The sequence below is a fragment of the Brassica napus genome, chromosome C9 (genome assembly GCF_020379485.1).
Source record: "Brassica napus cultivar Da-Ae chromosome C9, Da-Ae, whole genome shotgun sequence".
Taxonomy (NCBI): domain Eukaryota; kingdom Viridiplantae; phylum Streptophyta; class Magnoliopsida; order Brassicales; family Brassicaceae; genus Brassica; species Brassica napus.
The window spans coordinates 62,696,615-62,723,139 of NC_063452.1; the positions used below are offsets into that span (position 1 = coordinate 62,696,615).

Here is a 26,525-nt window from a genome sequence, read left to right on the forward strand (position 1 = left end):
TTTAAACTCCTTAGAAATCGATTGTCGTTCTCAACCTTCAACGATGATCATTTCAGGTGAAGCTAGCTCTCGATGAACGCCTCGATACTTATAACCGTCACCGCCATTTAACACGCAAGATGCAATCGAGGAGAGGTTAGAGAACAAAAACCTGAGAAAATCGCTCCATAACCACCTGTACAATCCTCCAATACGCCGGGAACCGGTCGAGAACAAGCAAGACTGAAAGCCCACTTATCCTCGAACAGAGATGCAAAAAATCGGGCACAGAACAGCCGCAGTTTGTTGTAACCAGAAGAAGCTCCCTGACCTGCCAAGCTATAACAATGCAGCAGAAGCGTTTTTCTTTAGTTGGGAGTATGGATGTTAACATGGGTAATTATCCATGGGTTTACCCAAACCCACTAATAATGGGTTGGGTTTTATCCATCTAAGATTAATTGGATTAACCATGAGTATTTATTTTAAAATCCATATTTATGTTGGGTAAATACAAAATGGTAATAGTATACCCATGTGTTTTCAATTATATATATAGATTTTTACCACTTTAATTAAATTATATAAAATTTGCAAAAGCGTTTTTTCTGTTAGAACCAAAAAATAAATTTTCTGCCAAAACCATAAAAATAATTTTCTCACAGAAACAAGTTTTTCCACAGAAACAAGTTTTTCCGCCGAAACCGAAAAATTGAGATTTTCTGCCGAGACAACAAAACCGAGTTTTCCCGCCAAAACCATAAAACTAAGTTTCCCGCCAAAACCGCAAAACCGAGTTTTCACGCCAAAACCGCAACTGAATTTTTCCGCCAAAACCGTATAACCGAGTTTTTCCGCTAAAATCACAAAATCGAGTTTTCCGACTGAAAACCGCAAAATCGATTTTTCCCGCCAAAACCGCAAAAAGTGTTTTCCCGCCAATACCGTAAAACCCAATTTTCACGCCAAAACCGCAAAAACCATTTTTCTCGCCGAAACCGAAAAACCGAGTTTTTCTGCCAAAACCGAAAAACTGAGTTTTTCCGCCAAAACCGCAAAACCGAGTTTTCCTGTCAAAATCAAAAACAAGTTTTCAAACCAAAACCGCAAAACTGAATTTTCCTACCAAAACCGCAAAACCGAATTTTCTCGCAAAAACCTTAAAACCGAGTTTTTTCCGCCAAAATCGCAAAAAGATTGTTCCCGCCAAAATCGAAAACGAGTTTCCGCCAAAATCTAACAAATTTTCCCGCCAAAACCGTAAAAACAATTTTTTCCGCAAAAACCGCAAAAATGAGTTTTCCCGCCAAAAGCATAAAGATTATTTTTTCCGCAAACCGCAAAAATGAGTTTTTCCACCAAAACCACAAAAACAAATTTACCGACCAAAAACCGCAAAAAGAAAATTTTCCCCTAAAACTACAAAAACAACTTAACAAGTTTTCTCGTTACCATAAATGAGTTTTTATGTCAAAACGAGGTTTACTACTAAAACCGCAAAATGCGTTTTCCGGTTAAAATTGCAAAATAATTTTTTTTTTCGAAAAAACGAATTTTTTCGCCAAAATCGTAAACGAGTTTTTGCGCTAAAACAAGTCTTCTATTAAATTACAAAATCTTGTTTATATATTAAAGCTCACATTAATGATATTGTAAAATATCATAATAAATAAGATAATACTTTGGGCACCTACATATAAATCTATACCATATTTGGTTATTTTCTGAGTTTGGATTTTAACTTTGATGTTTCTCGGTTTTTACAGGTTGAGTATAAACTGGGTTGGGTTATTTGTGGGTTGGGCTCCACTGGGTTATTTTACCCTGCGTTAAGTTGGCAGAACAAAGTGGCCATTACCTTTTTCTTTCGATGGAATTATAGACCCGCGGCGTGTAGCAAATCATAGGTTCTTGGGTAAGTATCGAACGGTTCACACCTGAAAAAGACAAATATTAAGCATTTTGAACTTTTTTTTTTTTTTTTTTTTTGTCACGGGCGGTCTCCGGAATCCCAGAGGACTCGAACCCAGGTGCCTTGGGATCCAGTTCACTCTAGTGTTACCACTAGGCTATTCTGTCCCGGCAAGCATTTTATACTAAGTAGTACGACTATATCCTCTTTAGTAAGAAATTTAAATTGAAGTTGCACCATCCATTATTCATTACACATCTATTCTTAAGTGGCCTTGTGTACAATAGGAAAGTGAAAGGTTAGGGTGGCAAGTAGGTGACTTCTTTAGTGTAAAAGAAGATAAGATAGATCGGTTTCAAAGGAGAGCTCAGAATGCACATGCTCATGCTTGCATTCTCATTAATTATTCATCAAAATTTATTTCTCTGGATGGCTCTTTTTATTATGTTTCGTCCATCAGAGTTTCCTAATATAGCAACCTTTTATCTTCCTCTTGTTTCGATTTATTTTCTTTCTTTTTTTTTTGGCTCTTTGTTCTGCTTCACATGCACCTTCACAAACCGTGCGCATGAAGATGCATCCAAAGTCAAACGGGATACTCTTCCATTTTTATTTATATTTTTTTTCCATTATAACATTTAAGGTTGTGTCTCGTAGACCAATCCAAGGCCTAATAAACTCATGACTACGTCTGTGTAGATAACGTTTAACGTGCATTATGTACGACTATAATGGGATAAATGGGCCGTAAGTACATAAACGGGCCCATCGTCAGTCGATGGCTAATAGGAACATCCCCATGGATGGATATGGGAGTTGACCAACTGCTTCACTCTGACAAGTTAACAGCCGCACAGTGAGATTCGTGGAGTAGAGATTGCTCGAGACAATGGAGAGTGACAAAAGATGGTCCCTCGCCGGAAAAACCGCTCTAGTAACCGGCGGTACTCGTGGTATCGGGTTGGTTTCTATATGTTTTGTTTTGGTTTGGTTTATGCAGTGATTAATAAACCTGTTGACATCTTATATATAACAACATTTGAATCAAGTTTATGACATCATTGCATGAATATTAAACTCATAATCTCTGTACTCTTCAGGAGAGCAATAGTTGAGGAACTCGCAAGATTCGGGGCAAGAGTTCATACTTGTTCAAGGAACCAAGAAGAGCTAAAAGCATGCTTGGATGATTGGAGATCCAATGATTTAAAGGTATCCGGTTCAGTCTGTGATGCTTCCGATAGGGGCGAGAGGGAAAAGTTGATGCAGCAAGTTTCCTCTGCTTTTAGCGGCAAGCTCAACATCCTTGTAAGTTTCTCTTCTTCTTTGCATTTTGATCAGATTCTTACACATAGTATCATCTGGAAAGTTGTTTATAAGTTCCTTATCCGTCTGGATAATCTTATAACCAACCTATTTGGTTGGTCCTGGCCTTGAACTGGTTGAAACTTGTGGTTTTATTTTGCCTTTAAATTATTGTCACATTAGCTTTATGTCGTTCATAATAAATCTAATTTTCTTTTTCTTTCCAATTTTGTTTTGTATTCAGGTAAACAATGTCTAAGCACCTCAACCCCAAACTATCCCAAAAGCCAATTTATTTTTCTTTATAAGAGAGAGAGAAGAGGAAGGGAGAAAGCTCATCTGAGCTCGACGCCGGAGCCGCCGCACACCAGGACGTCGTCATCACCATCAACCGCAGCTCAAGGTAACCGGAAACCGCCATGTTTTGAGTTAAGTTTCGGTCGTTTTAGTAAATCGACCATAACTTTCTAACAGTAGCGAATCTCGTGCATCCAAGGCCATCATCGTGTTCCTCCCGTCGAGACGAAACCGTAGACACCAACCGCGCCGCGATCGGAGCCCGGACGAGCCCTCACGCGCCTCCAGAAGACCGCCCTTCGCGCGCGCGTGAAACGCACGCGCCGCCGTCACCGCCGGCAAACTTTCCGGTAAACCGCCGCCGCATCTCCGCCGTCGCCGCCGGTGACCGACACCGGTGACTCGCCGGCGACTCGCCAACTCGGCCGAGTCGACCGGGTGAGTCACCTCGGTAACTCGGTCAAACCGGTGGTTTGACTGGTTTAATCGGTTTAAATTGATTTCGGTTTGGTTAGGATAAACCGGTCGGTTTAGTCAGGATAAACCGGTCGGTTTAGTCAAATTGATTTCTGGTCAAAGCTTGACCGGGTTGACCTTTGACCAGCGAGTTGACTTTTCCATAAACCTTGACCAGACCCGTTTTAAACCGTTCGAAAGGCGTTCTGACTCGAAATTTCGATCTGATTTCAGATTTGGAGTCCATTTGAGCAGCTGAAGTTCATAGTTACCACTTCTTATTGTTGCTAAGGTGAGGGCTACTCCGTTACATCCCGAGCTAGTTTAGTACTACTGTTATTGAAAGTTTAGTTTCAAAACATGATCCATCTCTGTGAATCGAGTCTGTTTGAGAGTCTTGCTTGTTTATTATTATTATTGATTGTTAAACCGGAAATAGGATAATAGAGGATTCAACGGTTGATTGAAATGAATGATGTTAAGAATTGTTATATATATGTATATATATGCGAGTCCATGTTTTGGAGATTTGCGGGGTGCAGAGACGTTTGTACTTACGACGCCTTGAAGATTTGCGAGGCGCAGTGTGGACTACTGTGCTAGCGACACCAGTAGAGTTATATATATTTATATCCTTATGAGGAAATGTGGTATATTATTATCGCATTGGTTGTAGCATGTCTAGTCCACTAGACATATGTGATTGTTCTGTGTGGTGTAATATGCACCGTGATTGTCTCATGCTAGAACTAGGCCTACATAGTTGTAGTGCTATGAACTGAGCCAGTGGTTTGCGGTTTAGCATCTCATACCTCACTGGGCGATTCTCATGTCGCTCACTCCTCCTTCTTTCCCCCTTTCAGGTGAGACCGACGAGCAGGAGTGATTTTCGGACAGGTGCTATTGGGCTTTTGGGCTTCTATCGTTTTATCGCTTTTATAGACCTTTGGGCTTTTATCGTTTATGTTATTTCGTATTTCGGACTCTCGGTTTATGTCGTACTTTATGTTTCAGATTTTATTTTATATAATGGAATTCAAGCGTGGATGTTGACTTTCAAATATTTATATATGGATATTTCAGATATTTGTACTTATCTAATTATTTTCACTATTTTTACTATAAATATATAAATGTTTACTTTCGAAATAGTAAAAATAATTTGATAAGTACAAATATCTGAAATATCCATATACCCCCCCCCCCCCGCAAATCTCCACAAACATGGCAGCCAGTGCAAACGTCTCTGCACCCCGCAAAACTCCTCAAACATAGGCAGCCAGTGCAAACGTCTCTGCACCCCGAAAATCTTCAAAACATGGACTCGCATATATATACATATATATAACAATTCTTAACATCAATCATTCCAATCAACCGTTGAATCCTCTATTATCCTATTTCCGGTTTAACAATCAATAATAATAATAAACAAGCAAGACTCTCAAATAGACTCGATTCGCAGAGACAAATCATGTTTTGAAACTAAACTTTCCATAACGGTAGTACTAAACTAGCTCGGGATTTAACGGAGTAGCCCTCACCTTAGCAACAATAAGAAGTGGTAACTATGAACTCCAGCTGCTCAAATGGACTCCAAATCTGAAATCAGATCGAAATTTCGAGTCAGAATGCCTTTCGAACGGTTTAAAATGGGTCTGGTCAAAGTTTATGGAAAAGTCAACTCGCTGGTCAAAGGCCAACCCGGTCAAGCTTTGACCAGAAATCGATTTGACTAAACCGTCCGGTTTACCCTAGCCGAACCGAAATCAATTTAAACCGGTCAAACCGGTGGTTTGACCGAGTTACCGAGTTGACTCACCGGGTCGAATCGGCCGAGTTGGCGAGTCGCCGGCGAGTCACCGGTGTCGGTCACCGGCGGCGACGGCGGAGCTACAGCGGCGGTTTACCGGAAAGTTGGCCGGCGGCGACGGCGGCGCGTGCGTTTCACGCGCGCGCGAATGGCGGTCTTCTGGAGGTGCATGAGGGCTCGTCCGGGCTCCGATCGCGGCGAGGTTGGTGTCTACGGCTTCGTCTCGACGGGAGGAACACGATGATGGCCTTGGATGCACGAGATTCAGTACGGTTAGAAAGTTATGGTCGATTTACTAAAACGACCAAAACTTAACTCAAAACATGGCGGTTTCCGGTTACCTTGAACTGCGGTTGATGGTAATGACGAGCTTGACGACGTCCTGGTGTGCGGCGGCTCCGGCGACGAGCTCAGGTGAGCTTTCTCCCTTCTTCTTCTCTCTCTTAAAGAAAAATAAATTGGTCTTTGGGGATAGTTTGGGGTTGGAGTCATTACACAATGTCGGAACTAATGTATGGAATCCAACAGTGGAGTACACGAGTGAGGATTATGCAAAAGTCATGTCGACCAACTTTGAATCCGCTTTCCATTTTTCCCAAATCGCTCATCCTCTTCTGAAAGCATCTGGGGTCGGAAGCATTGTGTTTGTTTCCTCTGTAGCTGGCCTGGTGTATGCTAGTGCTGGACCTATCTATGGTGCAACAAAAGGTGAGTCAAACTTTTTTTTTCACTATTTACATAAACCCAAAAACAAAAGGAGGGTCAAAAAAGCAAAATAGTATTCTCTCAGGAGGCCTTAATCAGCTTACAAGGAATCTAGCTTGTGAGTGGGCATGCGACAATATCAGAACCAACTCCGTGGCGCCATGGTACATCAATACCTCATTTGTTGAACCGGTATCTCTCCACTATACCCTCAAAATAAATTGAGAATTCGAACTGAAATGTTTAGACTGAGACCGAGCTGACAAAAAAGATGTTGTGATGTTTTTATGCAGGTACTTGAGAATAAAGAGTTTATGGGCGCCGTGGTTAACCGGACCCCACTTGGTCGAGTTGGAGAACCAGAGGAAGTTGCTTCGCTGGTTGCTTTCCTCTGCCTTCCCGCTGCCTCTTACATCACCGGACAGGTCATTGTCGCTGACGGAGGATTCTTCAATTACGCCAATGAAGCCTAAACCTCGCATCGGAACTTTACTAATAAAGCAAGAATCTGTAGTAGTAACATTCTCGCAACATTTTGTTTAGTGCCTAAACCTTACAAACAGTTCAGAGCTTGTTTTAGAGGCCCCCAACTATTAGCCCTTCTATTTTGTACTATGATAATGCCTGTCAAGGTCTTTTTCCTTTACTCTTCCTCTTCTTCTTCTTGGTATGATGCTTATCGACGGACGACTCGACCGTCTTTTCGAACTTCTTTTCGCATAAGAGGACCCTGTAACTTGCGTGAGGCCCTTCAGCAGTTTCACGTAAAGTCGTGTGCCATCTCATTGCGTTTCCAATCTCCTGAAGCTCACTCATCACGTTGATAGTGTCCCTTATGTATACACGCCCTCCAGGTCTCAAAATCCGGTCCATCTCTAGCATGATCGTTGTCATGTTGCACCTGAACAAGACCATCACAAAAATGGGGAGAGGGGTACGCATTTTTATTTAAGTTGGGAAAACAAAGTGGCCATTACCTTTTCCTTTCGATGGAAAATAGACCCGCGGCGTGCAGCAAATCATAGGTTCTTGGGTAAGTATCGAACGGTTCACACCTGAAAAAGACATTCAGCATTTTATCTATAAGCAGTTCGAAAGAACAATGATATGCTCCACAGAGAGTTATTTATACAATGTAGTGCCTGGAAAAGGAAAATCGAGACAACAATCAAAGATCATTGCATGGGATAACGATTCTATAATTTGATTATAGGTAGACTTTTGGAGTAAAGAGTCTTTGTACCAATCGTGCATTACTCCTAGTAGTCCACGGTCATATATAACCGGCAGTGTATTTGCCCCACTGACCGGAACAACATTGAGAACCCAGCAATCAACCTTTAGCTCGGCTAAAGCAGCCGCAAATCTGCGAAGAAAACACAGCAATATATGAAGCGACCATTTCGATTTCATTCTAATGATATGAGCATTGCAGGAAGAGATAAGTACCCGCCATAGCCAGCTCTCATGTCCATGACATTTCTGAGTCCTATCTGCTTCCAATGTAAGGCATTTACATAGTTTGATATTATTTCTTTCCAGTATTTATATTCAGCTACGAAGAGCTCTTTTCGGGCTATGTAAGAATCGATTTGTATCGTCTGTAGCCTATCCGGTGGGGTTTGTAAACGGGATGGCCAAGGAGCAAGATTTGCTCCGTATCCATTATCTTCGATCCTAGTGATGCATGCCTTTAGATCTACGTACCTAACATAATCACAGATTTTAGAACCAGTGAAGGTGACATATCCCTTAAGGAACAAAAGCTCAATGTCAAAGATTGGGGACCAAAGCAGATTCTTGATTTTACTTATCATTTAGGAACGAAAAATGCGGGAAAATAAGGTACGCCAAACGTACCAAACACTGTCTGGGTCATCCTCAGGATTGCACAAAGGAGGGATGATTCCAGCATCACGACTTAGATAACAAGTGTTATTTGTGGGCTTCTGCCATATAGCTATATATCCTTCCTTCTTCACAAGAACCCAGCAAAGCCTAGTGGTAAGGTTTAGCATCTCTGGAAAAGCAAAAAGTAATATCAATCTTACTAAATCACATAAAAGCATAGCTTTTAGAAAGACACTGTGTATATATATATATATCCCTGCTGACGAAAAGGAACTAGCTCCAGATGCAAATAGATAGACACCAACTCTAAACAGAACAATAGCTAACTAAAGACGACGAGCATAATAATCAATAAGGCAGTGTAATAGTTTTAAGAGATTCCTCCGGAGATATTCAAGAGTTTGTCAGGCAAAAGAGCTTCCGTTATGATGCCTCAATAACCAAAATAGACACTTGGTGATAAAGCTGCATGGATTATACCTTCCCACTGTTCTTCCAAGGCTTTCTCATGCTTATATACAGGTTGCGCTGCCCAAACAAAATATCCTCCGGCACGAAGCATCCTATTGACTTCAAGGAGCAAGATTCCATCTTCAGATAAAAGAAAATGACAATACAGGAGAATATGTCAGTAGAAGCTCAGAATCACTTGGTTCTAACTTAGAATTTGTTCAGTCAGCTGAATAGGAATAAGAATTATTTAACTTTCTAAAAAAGTATAATGGTGGCAAAACATACCATCACGAGTCCAGTTGATTCGACACCTTGAACAATGAACCAAATCAAAAGCTTGGCTTGGGTACAACAAACGCCGCGTCGTAAATGCCGCCACCATTGCAGGAACACCACGCTCAAGAGCAAACTGTATCTGGTTCTCATGAACATCTTTCGGAGCTATAGACAAAGTCAACACATCTCGTGACATCAAATAAGCACCAAAACTCGCCACGCCGCAGCCAATGTCAAGAACAACTCGTGTATGGTTGCCAAAACTGACATCAGGAACCATCTACATATATATATATATAAACATCAGATTCAAAGGAACACATGTAACAAATATTAAAAAAAGAAGAAGTCAAATAACCTGAGAGATCTGATCCAAGTACTGATCAGCCCCGTGTATAAACTGAGTACCACCACCAGGAAACTTGAACTTGTCATTCTCCTCGAGAATCCAGTTTTGGCCACCTTTGTCTTCAACAAGCCGAGTATGTGGAACGTTGTTAAACCACACCTGTAAACAAAAAATCAGAAGCTTCTTTTACGGCATTTCCAACTCTACTCTATTTTTTTCACTTTAAAATTTAAAGTAAAAATGATCTATTTTTCACTCTATAATAGAGTATCGTTAGAATATAACTTGACTCTGTTACGGAGTTATATTATAGAGTGAATCATTGGAGATGCTGTTAGAGTCAATCACTCTCTACATTCACAGCAGAGAGATACCTCGTCGCGGCTTTTAGGCCACGGGATCGGAGGACGGTAACCGTTGGGAGCCGGAACGGTGCAGTTCAATCCGGTTCCTTCCTTGGGGCAATGACGCTCGAACCGCTCTCCGCGCGCCGTCGATTCGAGCCTCTTGATGGCTTCTACGTTATCCAAACAAGGAATGTAATCCGTCATAACCTCCGGACAAACCTCGATTCGCCCCACACTAGCTCTGGCAGTGGTAAGCTCTGCTTCACCGTCGCCACTCTCCGATTCCGTTTGATTCCCCAACGACTCGGCGTCGTAATCACCAATCCGGAACTCATCGGACATTGTTCCGTTCTCATCGACGATCCCAAACACCTGAAGATCGACAGTGCTCGGCGGAGGCGGTGGTGTAAGGGGCGGAGGCAACACCGGCGGGATCGGGAGACTCTTGTGGATCAAGTCGGAGATGTTGTAGCTCTTTCCGAGATCGGGCGAGAGAGCGACGATGGGGGATCGAGAAGGCTCGGAGGAGAAGAAAACAAGGCGGCGGAAGCCATCCTCGGACCAGTGCTTACCGAGGAAGAAGCAAGCGACGGAGATCGATACGAAGACTGAGATCTTGAAGAAACTAGAGCTTCTGAGCAGATTGCTTCCGACGAAAAGCTTCTTCATCTATCTATCGGAATCTCAGAAGCATAACGATACTAATTATCGTTTCTTTGGTTTTCCCGGGAAATCTCGACTAAGAAAGTGTATCAATGAAATATCCAAATACATTTACGAGGGTGTTTATGTAAATTAAGCTCGCAAATTTTGGTTATTAAAAAGTTTTTTATTAGTCAGTTGCCACGTCATCTCATTTATTTTTTCGTAAAAAATGAAAAAACAACGCAAAGGAAAAGATCGAACCCAGGTTAGTATGACATAAATATAGGACAGAAACCACTAAGCCATTGAAACTTTCTTGGACACATATACAAGAATCACTAAATATGTAATCACAAACTCTTATGTACATTTACAATAATATGGATTCAACATTCAAGACTCCGATACTTTGTTTTGTAAAAAAAAATAAGTAAGTGACTAAGCTAATATATTATTTGAAAGTGTGAGAACATTGACAAATATGAAAAAGCATAGATTTTTGTTTTTGTGACAAAGTCAAGAATTTTGTAAAAGCAAGTTTAACATATAAATTTTCGTGATAAATATGAAAAACATAGATTTTTGTACAATTTTGATAAAACAACTCAAAACATAGTTCTATAATGTCTTAATAAAATATTATTTAAGGGTGCACTAATTAAATATATCAATTCAATACATTTTGTAATTTATAGACAAAACAATAACACAACAAATTTTGAAATATTTGTTTAACCTATCGATTTCTTTTAATGAGAATCCAACTAAACAAGATAAAAAACAATTAGATTTATTTAATTACCATTTTATTCAATTTTAATAATTTCAAATTGTAATAATGTATCTTTTTGGAGTTACAAAAAAATAATGTTCTTTCTTTATTACACTAGCATTATATATAGATTCCATATACACAAATAAATATAATATAACAACATAAACTTGCTTTCTCCGATTCATATGAAATTTTTTTAAGTTATCCACCAAAGCAAATTAATTAAATCAATCATTGTTAGAATACAACAAATTAATATATAATTTTATTTTAAATTAAATTATTTAAAAAGTGTATTTTCATTAAAAACAAAATAATAAATAAGTAAAATTGATTTGATGGTAATTTTTATGACATATATATATATATATATATATATATTATGGAAAAAATCTTAAATACAAAAAACTCTAAGATTAACAAAAAAACTAATAAAAATTAAACTATGATATCGTCAATTGAAAGCTTCTTAGACAATATTAATAAAATATTTAAGCGATAATTAGATAAATTTGATTTTTTTTTGCCAGCCAAAAGTTTATTATTAATTAGCATTAGTTATTTAAAGATGTTTAAGAAAGGATGGACTTAAATGATATATGAACTATGAATAGTAGTACTTTGTAAAGCTGATTTAGATAACACATCTGCACATCATTTCGAGTCCTTTTTGATGCCTAAATTCAATTTCTTTAGAGCAGTTATTCCACAAAAAGATCGTATGAGATATTGTTTTGATATTCAGATTTGTTTCTTGAATGTTAAGAAGATTGATAACTGCAAAAATGTCTTATTCGGATATTATATGTCTATAACCGAATCCCCAACATGAGACAAATTTGTTTAAAAAGTAAATAATTTTATTTTTCTTATATTATATAATAAATATATATTATTTACTGATAATAAAAATATAGTTATTCATCTATGACAAATATCTATGCAAATATGTGAATCAAGTACAACAATCAAACAACATAATGATTTCCACAAAGAAAATATAAAAAATATATTTATGTTAGGTAGTCTTATTTTATATTCAATAAATAATGTAATATAATATTATACATTATTTTTTTAGAATTGAGAAGTACATATATATTAGTTAGACAAATTAAGCGATAATTAGACAAATTTGATTTTTTTTTGCGAGCCAAAAGTTTATTTATAATTAGGATCAGTTATTTCAAGATGTTTAAGAAAGGATGGACAAAAAAATAATATGGACATAAATGATATATGAACTATGAATAGTATTTTGTAAAGCTGACTTAGATAACACATCTGCACATCCATTTCCAGTCCTTTTTGATGCCTAAATTCAATTTCTTCATAGCAGTTATTCCACAAAGAGATCTATGAGATATTGTTTTGATATTCAGATTTGTTTTTTGACCATTAAGAAGATTGATAACTTTAAAAATGTCTCATTCGAATATGATAGGTTTATAACCAAGTCCCCAACATTAGACAAATTTGTTTTAAAAGTAAATAATTTTATTTTTCTTATATTATATAATAAATATATATTATTTACTGATAATAAAAATATAGTTATTCATCCATCACAAATAACTATGCAAATATGTGAATCAAGTACAAAAATCAAACAACATAATGATTTCCACGTAGAAAATTTTAAAAATATATTTATGTTATGTAGTCTTATTTTATATTTTTTAAATAATGTAATACAATATTATATATTATTTTTTAGAATTGAGAAATACATATATTTAAAAAATCTAGTGAAAGTTTAAAGTTTTTTTTTCATAATTGCAAACACGATTTTAATAATATACGAAGCATACGCACATATTGCATTAATCATGTTTAGTTCTTACAGAAAAAAAATTAAACAAGAGATAAATGGATCTAACTGGGCCTCGGAGTGGCCCATTCAACTCTGAGGATGAGGTTATCATAACCATAACCATTCAGTGTGCTGATTGCTCGCTCCTCGCTGTGCATCTTCCCTGCTTACGAAATTGACAAACCCAAATCCTCTGCTCACGTTTGTGTTCTTGTCAAAGGCCACGTAGGCTCGGGTTACAGCGCCGAACGGATGGAACAACTCCATCAAATCCTGTTCGCGGGTGTCCTCAGACAAGTTAGTCACACGTAGAGAGTTCTCGTCGTTCCTCCTACTCCTCATGTCTGATGCACCTGTTCTCCTGCTCGGTGGAACGTAAGCTTCAGTAGATGTAGAAGCTTCTGTTGTTAGAGGAGTTTCCATTAACGACAAGAGATCCCTCTGAGGGCATCGTGCTGTCCAGTGGTCACCTCTCATACGGCATATCCCTCCTGAGACATTGAATCTCCTGATGTCGTTGCTTCTTCCGCTTGACTACCTGAAATTATACAAACAACAAAGATCTCAAATGTTAAAAACAGAGCTGTACTCAAATATATTTTTATACATAGAAGAATCAAAAATGTAGTTGGCAGCTAGGTAATGAAAGCAGGAATCTACTTCCGTGCAATAAGACACCAACAAAACATCTGGGTGGGCATTACGGCCACCCGCTTATAGAATAACGCGGCTGACTAACGTGCCCATCCGTAGAAATAAATAAATATAAACTTTATGTGTACAGTTAACAGCCAAGAGAGAGGAGAATACAGATTTTGCTCACATTCAGACAGGCTACCAACAAGAAACTGATGTCGGTGACATACTGACCAATCACAGAGAGAAACAGCCATATGGCTAATTTGTGATCGGCTAATTGGTCACCTTATGGTATATATAATATATACTAATAAGTCAAAACATATAGTTAACGATCCATAACCAAAACAGGGTTTAATCCTGCTGTAGTGTTGAAATGAATCACCAACGACATTGTTATAGGTGTGCTCACTGACCATTCACACAAACAGAAGCCATAAGGCTAACATGTGATTGGCTAATTAGCCACCATAAGAAAAAAAAACAAAAAAAAAACGCAAAGTGTTTATCAGAAAGTGAAGATTTTACCTTGAGGTTGAAGTCGTTCCAAGTGGATATCCTCTGTCGAACGCACGGTTAGATAAAGACCAGCTTCCGTCGCTCTGCGGCTCGCTGGCTGAGCAATCGCTTCTCGACACGTGTCGTCGTAGTGACTTTGATTATTTTCTCCTCTTCGTTGAGCCTGTACTCGATCACCTTCTTTACACCGTTCTCGTCAGGTCCGATCACTTCCCTAGGCGGAAGCAGGAAATCAAGGTCGTCGTCCTCGCCGATATCTCCCCATTGAAAATTGTTAGTTCTCTGCATCATCGCAGCCATCGCAGCTTTCTTCTAGGTTTTCAGATTTTTCTAATTTTGCCGCCGCTTTAACTTCTACTTAAAAAGAAAGCAAACTAGGGTTTCGGATTGTTGAAACGGTATTAATGGGCCAACCGGCCCAATAAACCCACGTCTTCATGGGCCTGATCTGGTTAAGTCCGGTTTTAGTAGGATCGGTTTAAACATGTTTCGATGATTTTAAGTTTTTAACCAACTAAACCCTAAAGGCAAATCAAAATCAAACTCAAACTCCGACACAAACATGGCGAGTTTGGTCCGTGGCGCAGCCTCGCGGCTTGTCGGAAGCTGCAGCAAAAGTCGTTTTTTCGTTAACTCGTTGGGCGCTCACGGCCGTCTGCGGTATCTAACGCCGTCTATTTCTCGTAGTAATCTCTTCTCCACATCGGCGAGAAAGAAAGCTTCCTCAAACGATCCGCTTCTCCGAGTGATCGAAACCGAGATCGGATTCGCCGAGCAAGCCGATGATTACGATCGAGTAAAGCCCTTTACTTCATCTTATCCCATCTTAGCTAAAAGATTATCTGTTTATAATCTCCTCTGTTTTTAGGTAGAAGAGACCCCGAGTGGGTTCCCTTTCAAGATGGAAGACAAGCCAGGATCCAAGGTCGTGACTTTGACTAGAGACTACCAAGGAGAGAGCGTTGTGGTTGAAGTACACATGACTAACCTTGTGACGGGTGATAAAGGAGATGATGAAGAGAGTGACGAAGAGAGTGAAGAAGAAGAGGAACATGAGGATAAGCCAGAGAAGCCTAAGCAATCAAATGTGCCTCTCTTGGTAACACTTTCCAAGAAGACAGGACCGAGTTTGGAGTTCAGGTGTACTGCATTTCCTGACAAGATTGTGATCAAGGACATGTGGGTTACGTTTCCTGATGATCCTTCCAAGGATGAACTTGCCTATGAAGGACCTTCGTTCCGGTAATTAATAATCGAAAAAAAGCTTTGAACGTTTGATGTTATGAGAATTAAAGTAATTATCTTTGATCTGGCAGGGTTTTGGATGAGAAGCTAAGGAAGGCTTTTCATAGGTACATTGAGATTAGGGGGATAACGCCGGGCATGATCAACTTCTTGCATGAGTATATGATCAACAAAGATAGTAAAGAGCACTTACTGTGGTTGAAAACGCTCAAGAACTTTGTTAAATCTTTGAGGGAATAAAAAGAATCACTTTTTCAGGTTTTCAGATGCTCTCTGTTTTTCAAATTTTGTATTTGAAACACAATTCTATTCTATTTGGATCTATTTATGTGATAAAAGAGAGTATTTTGAAGTGTAATCAATAACAAATTCTGAAAAGAATGAGAATCACTACAACAATTAGTAACAATATTTCAATTTGAATCTATTATATGTTTGTATGTGCATCATAAGGATCTTAAACTTAAAATCCCAAAATACAGAGCAAACAAGGAAAAAAGAACACAAGATCAAAATGAAAAAAAATAAAATTGTAAAATAGGCTAAAAGAGTGTCTGAGCCCGGGTTCGAACCGGGGACCTCTAGTGTGTGAGACTAGCGTGATAACCGACTACACCACCCAGACGTCTTGTTAAATGCGTGCTTTATATTAATATTATTTATAATGTTATGAGGTCCTGGTGGTCTTCCTCCACCAAGTTGCCGAAAGTGATTAGACAAGAGGGAGGCAGCCGAAGAGAGTGTGGGGGTGCAATGCACACAAGAACAGAATGTTTGCTGTTTCGTTAGTACCTCGTACCACACCGTGCCGTTTAACCTCTGCGTTTCTCTGCCACCTCTCGATTCCACCATTTCCTCCTCCCTCACCACGGCTCCACCATCTCCACTACCACTACCAGCAGCCACACCTTCCGTCTCTCTCTCCTTCTCAGGTCTCCATCTCTCTATATTCCCCCGATAATCTCGGAGGATATTCGTTTCAATAATCTCACTTTTTTTCCTATTTTCAGATTCGTTCCTTCAGAAAACAGATCGACATGACAGCTCCAGGTTTTGCTCGATACGAGTAAAAAAAACGATATCTATATATTGCTTGGATCGAGCTCACTTGTTTTGTTTGGTTATGGCGTAGTAGTGATGAAGCAAAAGACAGGAGGAGATTCGTACGAGGAAGCGTTGGCTGCTTTGTCTTCATTGATAACGAAGCGAAGCCGTGCTGATAAGAGCAATAAAGGAGATCGGTTCGAGCTTGTCTTTGATTATCTCAAGGTTTCTATCTTAACGAATTAGAATTTTTTTTTTTTTTTTTTTTATAATTTCTTTACTAAATTATTATTAAGCTTTTGTGTAATTCATTTGCAGCTACTCGATCTGGAGGAAGACATGTTGAAGATGAAAGTCATCCATGTCGCTGGAACCAAAGGCAAGGTACAACAACAACTTCGATTTCTCGTGGTGTTGTGTAATATAAAGTAAGAGTTGTTTTGGTTAGTTAGTTAGTTATACTAGTGACAGTTTGTCGTTTATAACTCCTAAGATCCCTTTACATGCTAGGAGAGGCAATATTGGTTTCCTTTGATAGTGTGTCACTTTTTGCATTGTTGATTACTATTTGATTCAAACCTTCAATGAACTCTTTTGATGAAAGTGATTTATTTTTTGGCACGGTTGATCCAAGAGCTTACATTAATGTCTTTCAATTTTTATGTGGCGTGAAGGGATCGACATGTGCCTTTACTGAGTCTATTCTACGAAGCTACGGCTTCCGAACTGGACTCTTCACTTCACCCCACCTCATTGATGTCCGCGAAAGATTTCGCTTGGACGGGTGAGTTTATTTAACTTTGTTAGAAGCTTTTTGAGAAAGAGAAAAAATATACATGTGCTCATAAAAGCAGGAATCTTGTTGTTGATTCAAACATATTAGTTTTGGCATATATGTTACCTACTCTGTTTCTATTTTCGAACTACGTTCATAGATCCCAAAAGTAGCAAACGAGGCAATGAGGCTAGTGTTTGTATTCTTTACTGAAAAATTGCTCATTTTTCGCTTTAGCTGATGTGTTCTTCTACTGCTGCAGTGTGGACATTAGCGAGGAGAAATTTTTGGGTTATTTCTGGTGGTGCTATAACAGGCTTAAGGTATGTTTTGCAATTCAGTTATTTGAATCTCTTGTTTTTCAAATCTTTTTTTTTGTATCTTGTGTTTCCCAATTGTATAGTAGGTATCATCAGCGTAGATTTTTATTGTACTTAAGGGGGGGTAGTGATGTTGAAGAGCACATTTTAAAATAATTTCATGATCAGAACTCATAATGGTGTTAGTGTGGATACACTTAAATGAAGATACAAATAGCTTTAGTTTTTTTTTACTCAAGTTACAAGGTTACTGACTATTTGATTTGCAGGAGAGAACTAACGAGGAGATACCAATGCCTACATATTTCCGCTTCCTTGCATTGCTAGCTTTTAAAATATTTGCTGCAGAAGAGGTTTGATATGCCAATTTTCACCTTTAATGACTCATTCTTCTTGCCTAGTGCCATGATAGATGTGAAAACATCTTTTTTTTTCTCTTTATTGATACTCCTCTTTGCTTCTTTATGCAGGTAGATGCTGCTATATTAGAGGTAGGGTTAGGCGGGAAGTTTGATGCCACCAATGCGGTACGTTTGACAGGAAACCTTTAATTACTCAAACACAACTCTATAATAATATATCTACATAAAATGATATATGGATTACTTTCAGGAAGTCTGTAAGTAGTCTTTTCTTGTCACTAAATAAGTTCTCATGGGGGATTCACTGCTGACTTTTGTTACAGGTTCAGAAACCTGTGGTATGTGGCATTTCTTCACTTGGATATGACCACATGGAGATTCTAGGTTTGTAACTGGAATCCTCTCAATTCCGTTATGAAGATGTGATCATTTTCCTTATCTTTAGTTATCTCAGCTTTAAACTTTAAACTTTAGATCATGAGATCTCTGTTTTAGTTAAATGAGCAAGCATAGTTTTGAGTTACATTCCTTTTGTTTGATATTAGTATCATGATTCCTTTCTTCTATATGGGATGCATAACAGGTGATACCCTTGGCAAAATTGCTGGTGAGAAGGCTGGAATTTTCAAGGTGGCTATAAGTCTTTTATATCTAAATTTTTGATGAACCATTCAACGTAGTAATACTCTTCATATTTTAGCTTGGAGTGCCAGCTTTCACAGTACCTCAACCTGATGAAGCCATGCGTGTCCTTGAAGAGAAAGCTTCCGAATTAGATGTAACGCCCAATTTCAATTATGGAACCCCATGGTTATTAAATATGGCAGAAAATGTTTATGTGCTGCTTGGTTGATTGTAGCATATTAGGTGTGTCATTTCTTTTATGATGAAAATTAAGAAATCAAATGCATAGAAGCTTCAACATTCTGTTGACAGGTTTTGAAATTAATAGTATTGTATTGATAGGTGTCTCTTGAAGTGGTGCAACCACTAACCGCAAAGCAGTTGAGTAGTCAGAAACTTGGGCTTGATGGGGAGCACCAATACTTCAATGCTCGTCTAGCAGTTTCACTTGCCTCTACTTGGCTTCAGCAAATTGGTAAAATTGAAGTTCCAAGTATGACTCAGATGGTAAACTTCTCTTTCCCAGTCTTTGTTTACTTCTCAGCCTGCATCTAGGCCTTACTCATCCTTTGTCCACATTATTCTTTGGGTTATAGAGTATTCTTCCTGAGAAATTCATCAAAGGGTTAGCTACAGCGAGCTTGCAAGGACGAGCACAGGTCGTCCCTGATCAGTTTATTGAACCTAAGACTTCAGGAGATTTAGTCTTTTATCTGGATGGAGCTCACAGTCCAGAGAGTATGGAAGTATGCGCCAAATGGTTTTCGGATGCGGTTAAGGGAGACAGCCAGACAGAGAGTTCAGGACATTTGGTTAATGGTTTCTCTCATGATAAATCGTCAGGAGAAGAAAACTGCCAACAGGTAAAACTATCTTTTTAAATGTCTGTACACTCTTTTCTCTGCGGTTCTGCAAGATTTGGAAATATCTGAAAGAGAGCATCTGGCTTCTTTGCAGATATTGCTGTTCAATTGCATGTCAGTCCGGGACCCAAATCTTTTGCTTCCACATCTAAGGAACACATGTGCAACCAACGGTAAGTTCCTGAGAAGATAGAAATGTAGAAACAAAAAAAAACGTTAGCAGAAGAGTTAATATGGATAAATTAGAGAAGGCTGAGTAATGGTTAATGTGTAGGTGTGCATTTCAAGAAGGCGTTGTTTGTACCAAACATGTCGGTGTATCACAAGGTTGGTACAGCAGCCGATTTGCCAGAGAATGATCCACAGGTTGACTTGTCATGGCAGATGACACTCCAGAAAGTGTGGGTAAGCCTTGTCCACAGTGAAGATAATGAAAGCAATGGGAAGAGTGAGGTGTTTACTTCACTGCCAATGGCAATCAAATGGTTAAGGGATAGTGTACATGAGAGTAGCTCAGGCACACGTGTCCAGGTATAAACACCGAACACTCTTTGTAATTGAATATGTGGATGGCTCATTGGCTCTAAGGACTGTGTTGTGTGTGTGTGCAGGTTCTTGTAACTGGTTCGTTACACCTTGTAGGTGATGTACTGAGATTGATCAGAAAATGAAGATAAAACAAAACACATGTCATCATTATTCAAATTACACACTTAATCACCGATGCCCCCCGGCGGAAGAGGATGACATTTATTATGAACTTTTTGTCTGTATTATTTTGATTTTTCTTTTCCACATATAGATTTTCTTTCAAAGGAACAGATTCACAAATGCTAGCTTGGTTTATTTCTTTTGTTATCAATTTAGAATTTGAAAGGATTTGTATTGAAGTGAAAAAAATCCACTATTACTCATACATGAATTCTAAAACTTTTTAAAAATTTGAAAGGATTTGTATTAAAGCCATTTGATTTTAAAAAGTTTTAGAATTCATGTATGAGTAATAGTTGTATTAAAGCCATTTGATTTTAAAAAGTTTTAGAATTCATGTATGAGTAATAGTGGATTTAATACAAAAAAATTGGTAAAAATCAAATGGCTTTAATACAAAAGACAGTCCCATAACAATTGATATGAATGGTCGACAATCATCCAAAAAAAGCAAATATAATGTTAATCTTAAATCTCTCTGATGACAATGTCATCATAGCGCAGCCTGATAAGGAGGTTGCGTGGGAGTTTAATCCAGTGCGCTGCAAGGCTCTTTTTACTTAAATCAACACCACTCGATAAGCTCCCAAAGCAACATTTCAAGAAAAAGAAGAACAAGCAGAAGAAGAAGACAAGAACTAGGTGTGACTCTGACTAAGCCAATTGGAAAACTATATTCTGTGTCATCTTGTTTGTTATTTTCTTTGAATAAAAATATGCTTAATATATCTTAAAGATCATAAAACATACTGAAATGACCGAACAAACTCACTCATAACGGTCTCTCCTCTAAAGCCTTTGCCGGAGCTGTTGGTTCTCTTTACGCAACAACTGTAACTCCTTCATCATCTCCGCCTGGTTCTCTAGAACCGAGCTTAATACCTTCGACATCTCCATCTGTATATACAACATCATTATCAGCTTTTAAGTCGACATGGGTGAGATTAAAAAACGCTAACTACCTCGTGCATGTGGAACTGTCTGAGGATCTCGATGTGCAGGTTTCTCATGTCGTCATGAACAGAGTTTTGGAATGAATCTAGAGTTCCTTCCAGTGTTCTTTGAAATAGCTGAAGTGTGAAATTGCTGCCACCCACCACTTGCTGTTGATCATTTTGAGATTGCTTCATGTTTCCTCCCTGCTACAGATTTGCACAAGTTTACAGATATTATCCCAAACGATTTAAAGAAAATGATTTTGTGGGAAGTTTTTTTACATACATTCATAATCGGAAGAGCTTCTGATGCAGATCCCAACTCAGGTCTCGGCATCAGATTACTAAAGGTTTCCTCTCTCGTTTCTGCTCCTGTTTTCTTTATCTTGGGTGAACCCGTAGAGAGAGAGCTGCTGATTCTCTCAGCATATGTCCTACGAGGTAAACTTGGTGATAGCCTCAATGAATCGATGTTACCCGGAGATGCCATGTTTTTTGCAAACAACGGGCTTGAAGGTAAGTTCTTGTCTGTCTCGGAATCTGAAGAGATGTCTCTGATCCGTGGGAACTCTGAGCTAACGTTTGCTGCGATGTTTGTCTGACCAAGCGACGACAAGGGAAACATTGATCCAGATGTGCTACCACCACTTGTGCTTGAAACCCCGAGACGTGAAGGAAATTTATCGGAGATTTTCTCATTGGCCAATTGGTTGAACTTGTCAGATAATCTATCACCGCCCCATGATTCTGGAGGTGTCAAGGCAGAAGAAGAAGAGTCTTCACTTTTGGTTGATGCCGTTGGCGTAGTAGTTCCGAATGGTGAAAAAGCAGCTTTTGTATGTTCCTTGTTTCCATCTCCGTATGGATATCCCTTGCTAGATGAAGCAAATGGCTTTTTGTCGTCGATCAAATAATCCTTATTGTTGAATCCTACTTCACTATCAGCCCACTTCTCAACGATAGGGGAAAACACACGCATATCATCATTGAAACTGTCACTGGCACGAAGTGCATGTAGTCTTCCCGGTGGCGCACCAGACCATAGTGTTCTGTTTGGTGTTTGCTCTGCCGCCGGCACGTTCGACGTACTCGTGGCAGTTCCACGAGAGCCTCTCGACTGTGAATCTGAGGGTGTCGTTGACGGAACTGGATCAGGAATAATAACTGAATCGTCCACTGTACCACCAAGAAGAGCCATCTCACCGTCGTAGTTTTTCTCATTCACAATAACTGGTTTTGATGTTTGCCATGATAAACTTGTTACAGCCTGTGTATTAATAAAGCAAAAGCTTAGTTAGCTTTTGCAATCCAGAGTTTTTTATTTAAAGGGCTAAAGAGATTGCACTGAGTTAGAAATGTACTGACCTCTGAACTACTGTAAGCGTGCAGGACAGTGACAGGCTGTGGTATCTTACGAACGTCGTAAAACACTACTCTACCATTACCGGTTCCAGCTGCCAGAATGTAACCATTATCCCCAAACGCCAAAGATGAGAAAGGCGCCTCATAAGAAATGCAGGACGAAGATCTTTTGGATCCAGAGTCATACGTGTAAAGCTTTTTGTCCATCCCCACACTAGCAATTTTCTGTTAAACAGTAGATCACTTAGAAACTATGCTTATAAAATTTATCTCAAAGAGCATTTAGAAAATGCCTATCAAAGTTGAGGGTGCACGTGTGTACTGGTCAGGATTTGAAATCACATTCATCTGACTCTTTGCATTATGTGTACCAAGTATCATTGATTATGATTCAGTTACCTTTTCGTCTGATGGAGAGAAGCAAACACCCGCAGCTGGTGCAGAATGCTGCTTCCATGACATCTGTGAAGATACCAGAAACTAAATGGTAAGTATAAACACACATTATTTTGCAACCCCATCAATAACAGTACATGAAATCTTGTAAACATTAACAGAAGAGACAATCAAAGAGACGCATGCATTTCCACATGAGCAGACCTTTGGATTACGACCAGTCGTGTCCCACAGATGCACAGTGCCATCATCACCCGCAGTAAGTAGAAGGTGACGACTGAACCTTGAATAGTCAAGCACCCTCAATACCTGATCTTAAATCGATTAGAGAACCAATTAGTTTTGATGACCGAGGTTCTGAACTACCGATGGAAGTATAAATGTACAGACTGAACAACCTGCCCATGTGGATCTTTGAGTTCGCTAGCCCTTGCTCCAGTTTTAAGGTTGTGAACTATCAGATCCCCACCAACACTGACAGACGCCAAATGCTCATCTTTGCAATTGTACATCACGCCAGTTATTGTACTTGTATGACCCTTCAGCTTCTTGACACAAAGCTTTTTTTGCAGATCCCATATCTTAACAATTTGACCAGTTCCACCAGAAGCTATGAACTTTGACCCTTTTCTGCCGAAGCTAATAGCCGACAAACATTCCTGATTTCATTATGACACAAGCAAATATGCATAAATAATAACCCCCACTAACCTCCACAATGGATTTGGCAATTAATCTAGAGAAAATGCAAACTTATGAAGGAGCCTAAACGTGACTACGATAGCGATGAAGTAAATTCTGAAATAAGATTTTGAATCACATCATAACAACGACATTGAGCTCAGATGTTGGTATTTTGCAGTTAATCTATAGATAAAATGCAAAGACTTTGGAAGATGGCGATGTACTTTATACTCTCATTTTCTGATTATGTTTAAAACGTGCAGGAGCCAAACAGTGACCACTATTAGCGATAGAAGTATATTCTGGGATAAAATCTTGAATCACATCATGATTCATGACGGAAGAAATGAACTCAGATGTTGGTTATAATAAGCACACTAATGTATTCATCCTCATTGGCTCTTAGACTGCACAAAAGTTGTGAAGAAACTCATCTAGCAAGGATACAACAATTCACATTTTCGAAAAAAAATAAAAAAAAAAGATCTCCTTTTAACCACCATTTATCTAAGATATAATTTACTACCAAGGCTCCGAACAGTGACGTGTGGTGCGATTGTAATAGTAACAAAAATATATAGATACATAGGAAAAAGGCTGTGACTGTTAATGCATAAGATATGCATCAGAAGCAACACTGGAGTGAATGAAGAAAGGAATCTACCTCGGCACTATCACCACCGTCCTTTCCAGCAACGGGAACAGTTCCTAGACTACTCCCATTAATCCGCCACAGTGATATCTTCTTATCATCTCCCGCACTCGCCACCACTAAATCTGCATCCCATAAAACAGAAACCTCAATACAATGCATTTTGCAAGCAAACCAGTTCATTTCACTCATCAGCTATTCCACTAATTACATTCCCAAATACTTAATCCCTAATTCAAATTTCGAACAGCAGATCACAAGATATCTAAGATTCATTCTACAAAAACTCAGCTCAATAATCACTACTTGAGTTGCTTTCCTAAATCTTTCACCCAACCAAACGAACCAAGGGAACACGCAATACAGATGCGACTAAATCTGAGATCAATTACTCGTGTGATTCCACTTGACGGAGTTCACAGCTGATCCAGGCGTCGGAGTGTAGCTCAAGACGCAGGGATCACCGGAATCGGCGGACACGTCGAATAGCTTAACCGTATCTCCGCCGCTCGCGGCCAGGAGGCGCCACGTAGGGTCCACCAAGTGCGACATCGTCACTACCGAGAAAACTCGAAAGGGTATTTCAGAATCTGAGACAATGCGGGGGGAACTCTCTACCTCTTCCTTCCTTCTCAGAGAGAGAGAGAGGAGAGACGAACAGTGAGAGATAAATAAATAATAGTTATTTATTTTGAACTAAATTAAAAAAATTTGAATTTTTTTGAAACGCTTTGTGCTACTTTGTGCCCTTGATTATGGGCTGAGCTAGTGGGCCCTTGATAAAAGTAAGGAAAGCTTCTTTCTTTTTCATCATTTCAAGGAATCTGATGATTAAAAAAGGAAAGAGAAGATAAAAAGGTTTGATTAAAGTCACTACTTAACACTGCAGCCCAGTATTATGTGAGGCCCAATCTAGTGAACCCAATTAGATCAGTGAAGACTGTCATATTGCAGTTTAGTCCTTTAGTGTTATTTTATTTTTATTCCTAACTCTTTTTTTTTTTGGGTATAATTTATTCCTAACTCATAACTTTGAGAGTATAGATTTTCCTCTTTTATGATTCTTTAGCCTTTAGAAGTCACCTGACCCCCTGTCTAGGAGAGCCAGTTATACCAATGTTTACTTTTTTTTTTTTCAGTGGGTTGCTCTTTTCTCCGGAGAGAGAATGGGAATGTTCCGGTGAACAGCGCGAAGCGAACCCAAGTGGCTTCCCGTATTGGGGCCGAAGCTCCCTCAAGTAATCACCACTGGGCCAGCCCGCGGGTTTAAATTTTGTGAGACAGATTAAACTAGAGTTTAAACAAGAATTTGTCACTGTTTACAAAACAAATACTGATTCTAATCAGCTAAAACTATATTCAAATTTGCAATCAAAGACGCCCATGATATATATATATATATCTTCGTGCACAGATGATTAACCATATAAACATTCTATAGGTTTAATTCATACGTTATATTGTTTTTGATACGTTTAATTCATACGTTAAATATCCAAGTTGAAAGAGAGACATTGAACAAGTAAATGACATAAGGTCTGGTAAGGGATAAAGAATCAAAATCTTTCCTCCCTAATCTTTGCGTAGGATGAAAGTAACATAAAACAGATAAGACGTTAGTTAAATCTCTGTAGACAAACAATTGGGTAAGAATACTCATCATACCCATTTCTGTTTTGTTGTCAACGTTTTTGTTGTCGGTATATGTGTGTTTATATATCCGCCGAAATAATTTTGCAAGTGATTTTTGATTCTTATATCCCCAAAATAATCTTTATATGGCGAATCTTACTAGATTTGGAGAAGATAAAATGCAATCAAAATTAAAGAGAAGATAGACGTGGGAATATGCCTCACTGTTTCAGCTTGTTGTTTTGCAACCTCTACTTTTAATAAACTGGAATAAATCAAGTCATGAAATCTATTTTTGATTATGATAGACTTGATATGCTTGGCTTAGATCGGAATTTTCGGTATAAAGATCAAATATACACATCCTTTAATGGGTTAATAGAAGGAGAGACCAAAACTATCATTTATAAAAAAATGAAACGTGCTATATCACAAATAAGTCAACGACGAATAAAAGGGAAATGGATTCCATATCTTAACTAATCATTCTTCTCAAAGTGTGATTTGATTTATCTATTGGGATTTTTAGATTGAACATTTTCTATTTTGTATAGCATTCTACATTTCTTGTAAACAACATTAACGGTATAGCATTCTACATTAAATTATTCATATTCTTATTTTTTTACCAACTAGTCGAACAACAACCCATCTCTTACATTGGATACAAAAATTAAAAAAAAAAATCAAAGCTTAATATTCGAGATGTGAGAATGTCCATGCATGAACCTTTAGTCCATACTCCATAATAGACTAATAGTGTGATTCAGTCTAAAAGATGTTAGG

At 38.6% G+C, this 26,525-nt stretch overlaps 5 protein-coding genes, 1 non-coding gene and 1 pseudogene across 14 annotated transcripts; 3 read left to right on the forward strand and 4 right to left on the reverse strand.

The window, feature by feature from the left end:
* The first annotated feature begins 2,218 nt into the window (after positions 1-2,218).
* LOC106432219 (tropinone reductase homolog At5g06060-like) lies at positions 2,219-7,113 on the forward strand. Of its 7 annotated transcripts, XR_007328169.1 has the most exons (8): positions 2,232-2,851; positions 2,992-3,199; positions 3,441-3,599; positions 3,693-3,843; positions 4,184-4,241; positions 4,813-6,470; positions 6,553-6,659; positions 6,761-7,113. XR_007328169.1 is itself a non-coding variant. In XM_048767249.1 (7 exons), exons 5-7 carry the CDS (start codon positions 6,086-6,088, stop codon positions 6,938-6,940), a joined length of 672 nt encoding a protein of 223 aa, XP_048623206.1. In that variant the 5' UTR covers positions 2,281-2,851; positions 2,992-3,199; positions 3,441-3,843; positions 4,184-4,241; positions 4,813-6,085; the 3' UTR covers positions 6,941-7,113. The 7 variants fall into 7 exon arrangements, 5 of the variants coding, with proteins under 5 accessions (XP_048623208.1, XP_048623206.1, XP_048623207.1 ...); XM_048767249.1 differs by having other exon boundaries at positions 2,281-2,851; positions 3,441-3,843; XM_048767250.1 differs by having other exon boundaries at positions 2,281-2,851; positions 4,184-6,470.
* Positions 6,931-10,497, reverse strand: LOC106432216 (probable methyltransferase PMT12). Its single transcript, XM_048767246.1, has 9 exons — positions 9,771-10,497; positions 9,406-9,555; positions 9,057-9,327; positions 8,799-8,909; positions 8,328-8,487; positions 7,917-8,174; positions 7,711-7,833; positions 7,445-7,522; positions 6,931-7,368 (listed from the first exon to the last, which is right to left on the reverse strand). Exons 1-9 carry the CDS (start codon positions 10,410-10,412, stop codon positions 7,095-7,097), a joined length of 2,067 nt encoding a protein of 688 aa, XP_048623203.1. The 5' UTR covers positions 10,413-10,497; the 3' UTR covers positions 6,931-7,094.
* Positions 10,498-12,912: 2,415 nt separating this feature from the next.
* LOC106432194 lies at positions 12,913-14,477 on the reverse strand (annotated as a pseudogene).
* A 174-nt stretch (positions 14,478-14,651) lies between these two features.
* On the forward strand, positions 14,652-15,813 carry LOC106432189 (uncharacterized protein At2g39795, mitochondrial-like). The gene is made up of 3 exons (XM_013873039.3): positions 14,652-14,930; positions 15,003-15,376; positions 15,451-15,813. Exons 1-3 carry the CDS (start codon positions 14,697-14,699, stop codon positions 15,617-15,619), a joined length of 777 nt encoding a protein of 258 aa, XP_013728493.2. The 5' UTR covers positions 14,652-14,696; the 3' UTR covers positions 15,620-15,813.
* Positions 15,814-15,930: 117 nt separating this feature from the next.
* TRNAV-CAC lies at positions 15,931-16,004 on the reverse strand. The gene has a single exon. It is a non-coding gene; the product is annotated as a tRNA-Val (tRNA).
* Positions 16,005-16,062: 58 nt separating this feature from the next.
* LOC106432170 (folylpolyglutamate synthase) lies at positions 16,063-20,283 on the forward strand. Of its 2 annotated transcripts, none has more exons than XM_013873018.3 (16): positions 16,063-16,311; positions 16,390-16,429; positions 16,512-16,648; positions 16,742-16,807; positions 17,098-17,207; positions 17,461-17,521; positions 17,788-17,871; positions 17,989-18,045; positions 18,204-18,264; positions 18,464-18,510; positions 18,581-18,658; positions 18,847-19,011; positions 19,101-19,367; positions 19,462-19,540; positions 19,642-19,898; positions 19,979-20,283. In XM_013873018.3, exons 1-16 carry the CDS (start codon positions 16,150-16,152, stop codon positions 20,036-20,038), a joined length of 1,731 nt encoding a protein of 576 aa, XP_013728472.2. In that variant the 5' UTR covers positions 16,063-16,149; the 3' UTR covers positions 20,039-20,283. The 2 variants fall into 2 exon arrangements, with proteins under 2 accessions (XP_013728472.2, XP_013728473.2); XM_013873019.3 differs by having other exon boundaries at positions 16,064-16,311; positions 16,515-16,648.
* A 434-nt stretch (positions 20,284-20,717) lies between these two features.
* Positions 20,718-24,799, reverse strand: LOC106432172 (protein NEDD1). 2 transcript variants are annotated; one of them, XM_013873021.3, is made up of 9 exons: positions 24,500-24,799; positions 24,120-24,232; positions 23,170-23,430; positions 22,976-23,080; positions 22,775-22,837; positions 22,379-22,600; positions 21,300-22,280; positions 21,041-21,220; positions 20,718-20,975 (listed from the first exon to the last, which is right to left on the reverse strand). In XM_013873021.3, exons 1-9 carry the CDS (start codon positions 24,657-24,659, stop codon positions 20,868-20,870), a joined length of 2,193 nt encoding a protein of 730 aa, XP_013728475.2. In that variant the 5' UTR covers positions 24,660-24,799; the 3' UTR covers positions 20,718-20,867. The 2 variants fall into 2 exon arrangements, with proteins under 2 accessions (XP_013728475.2, XP_013728476.2); XM_013873022.3 differs by having other exon boundaries at positions 21,041-21,217; positions 24,500-24,797.
* Between the last annotated feature and the right edge of the window lie 1,726 nt (positions 24,800-26,525).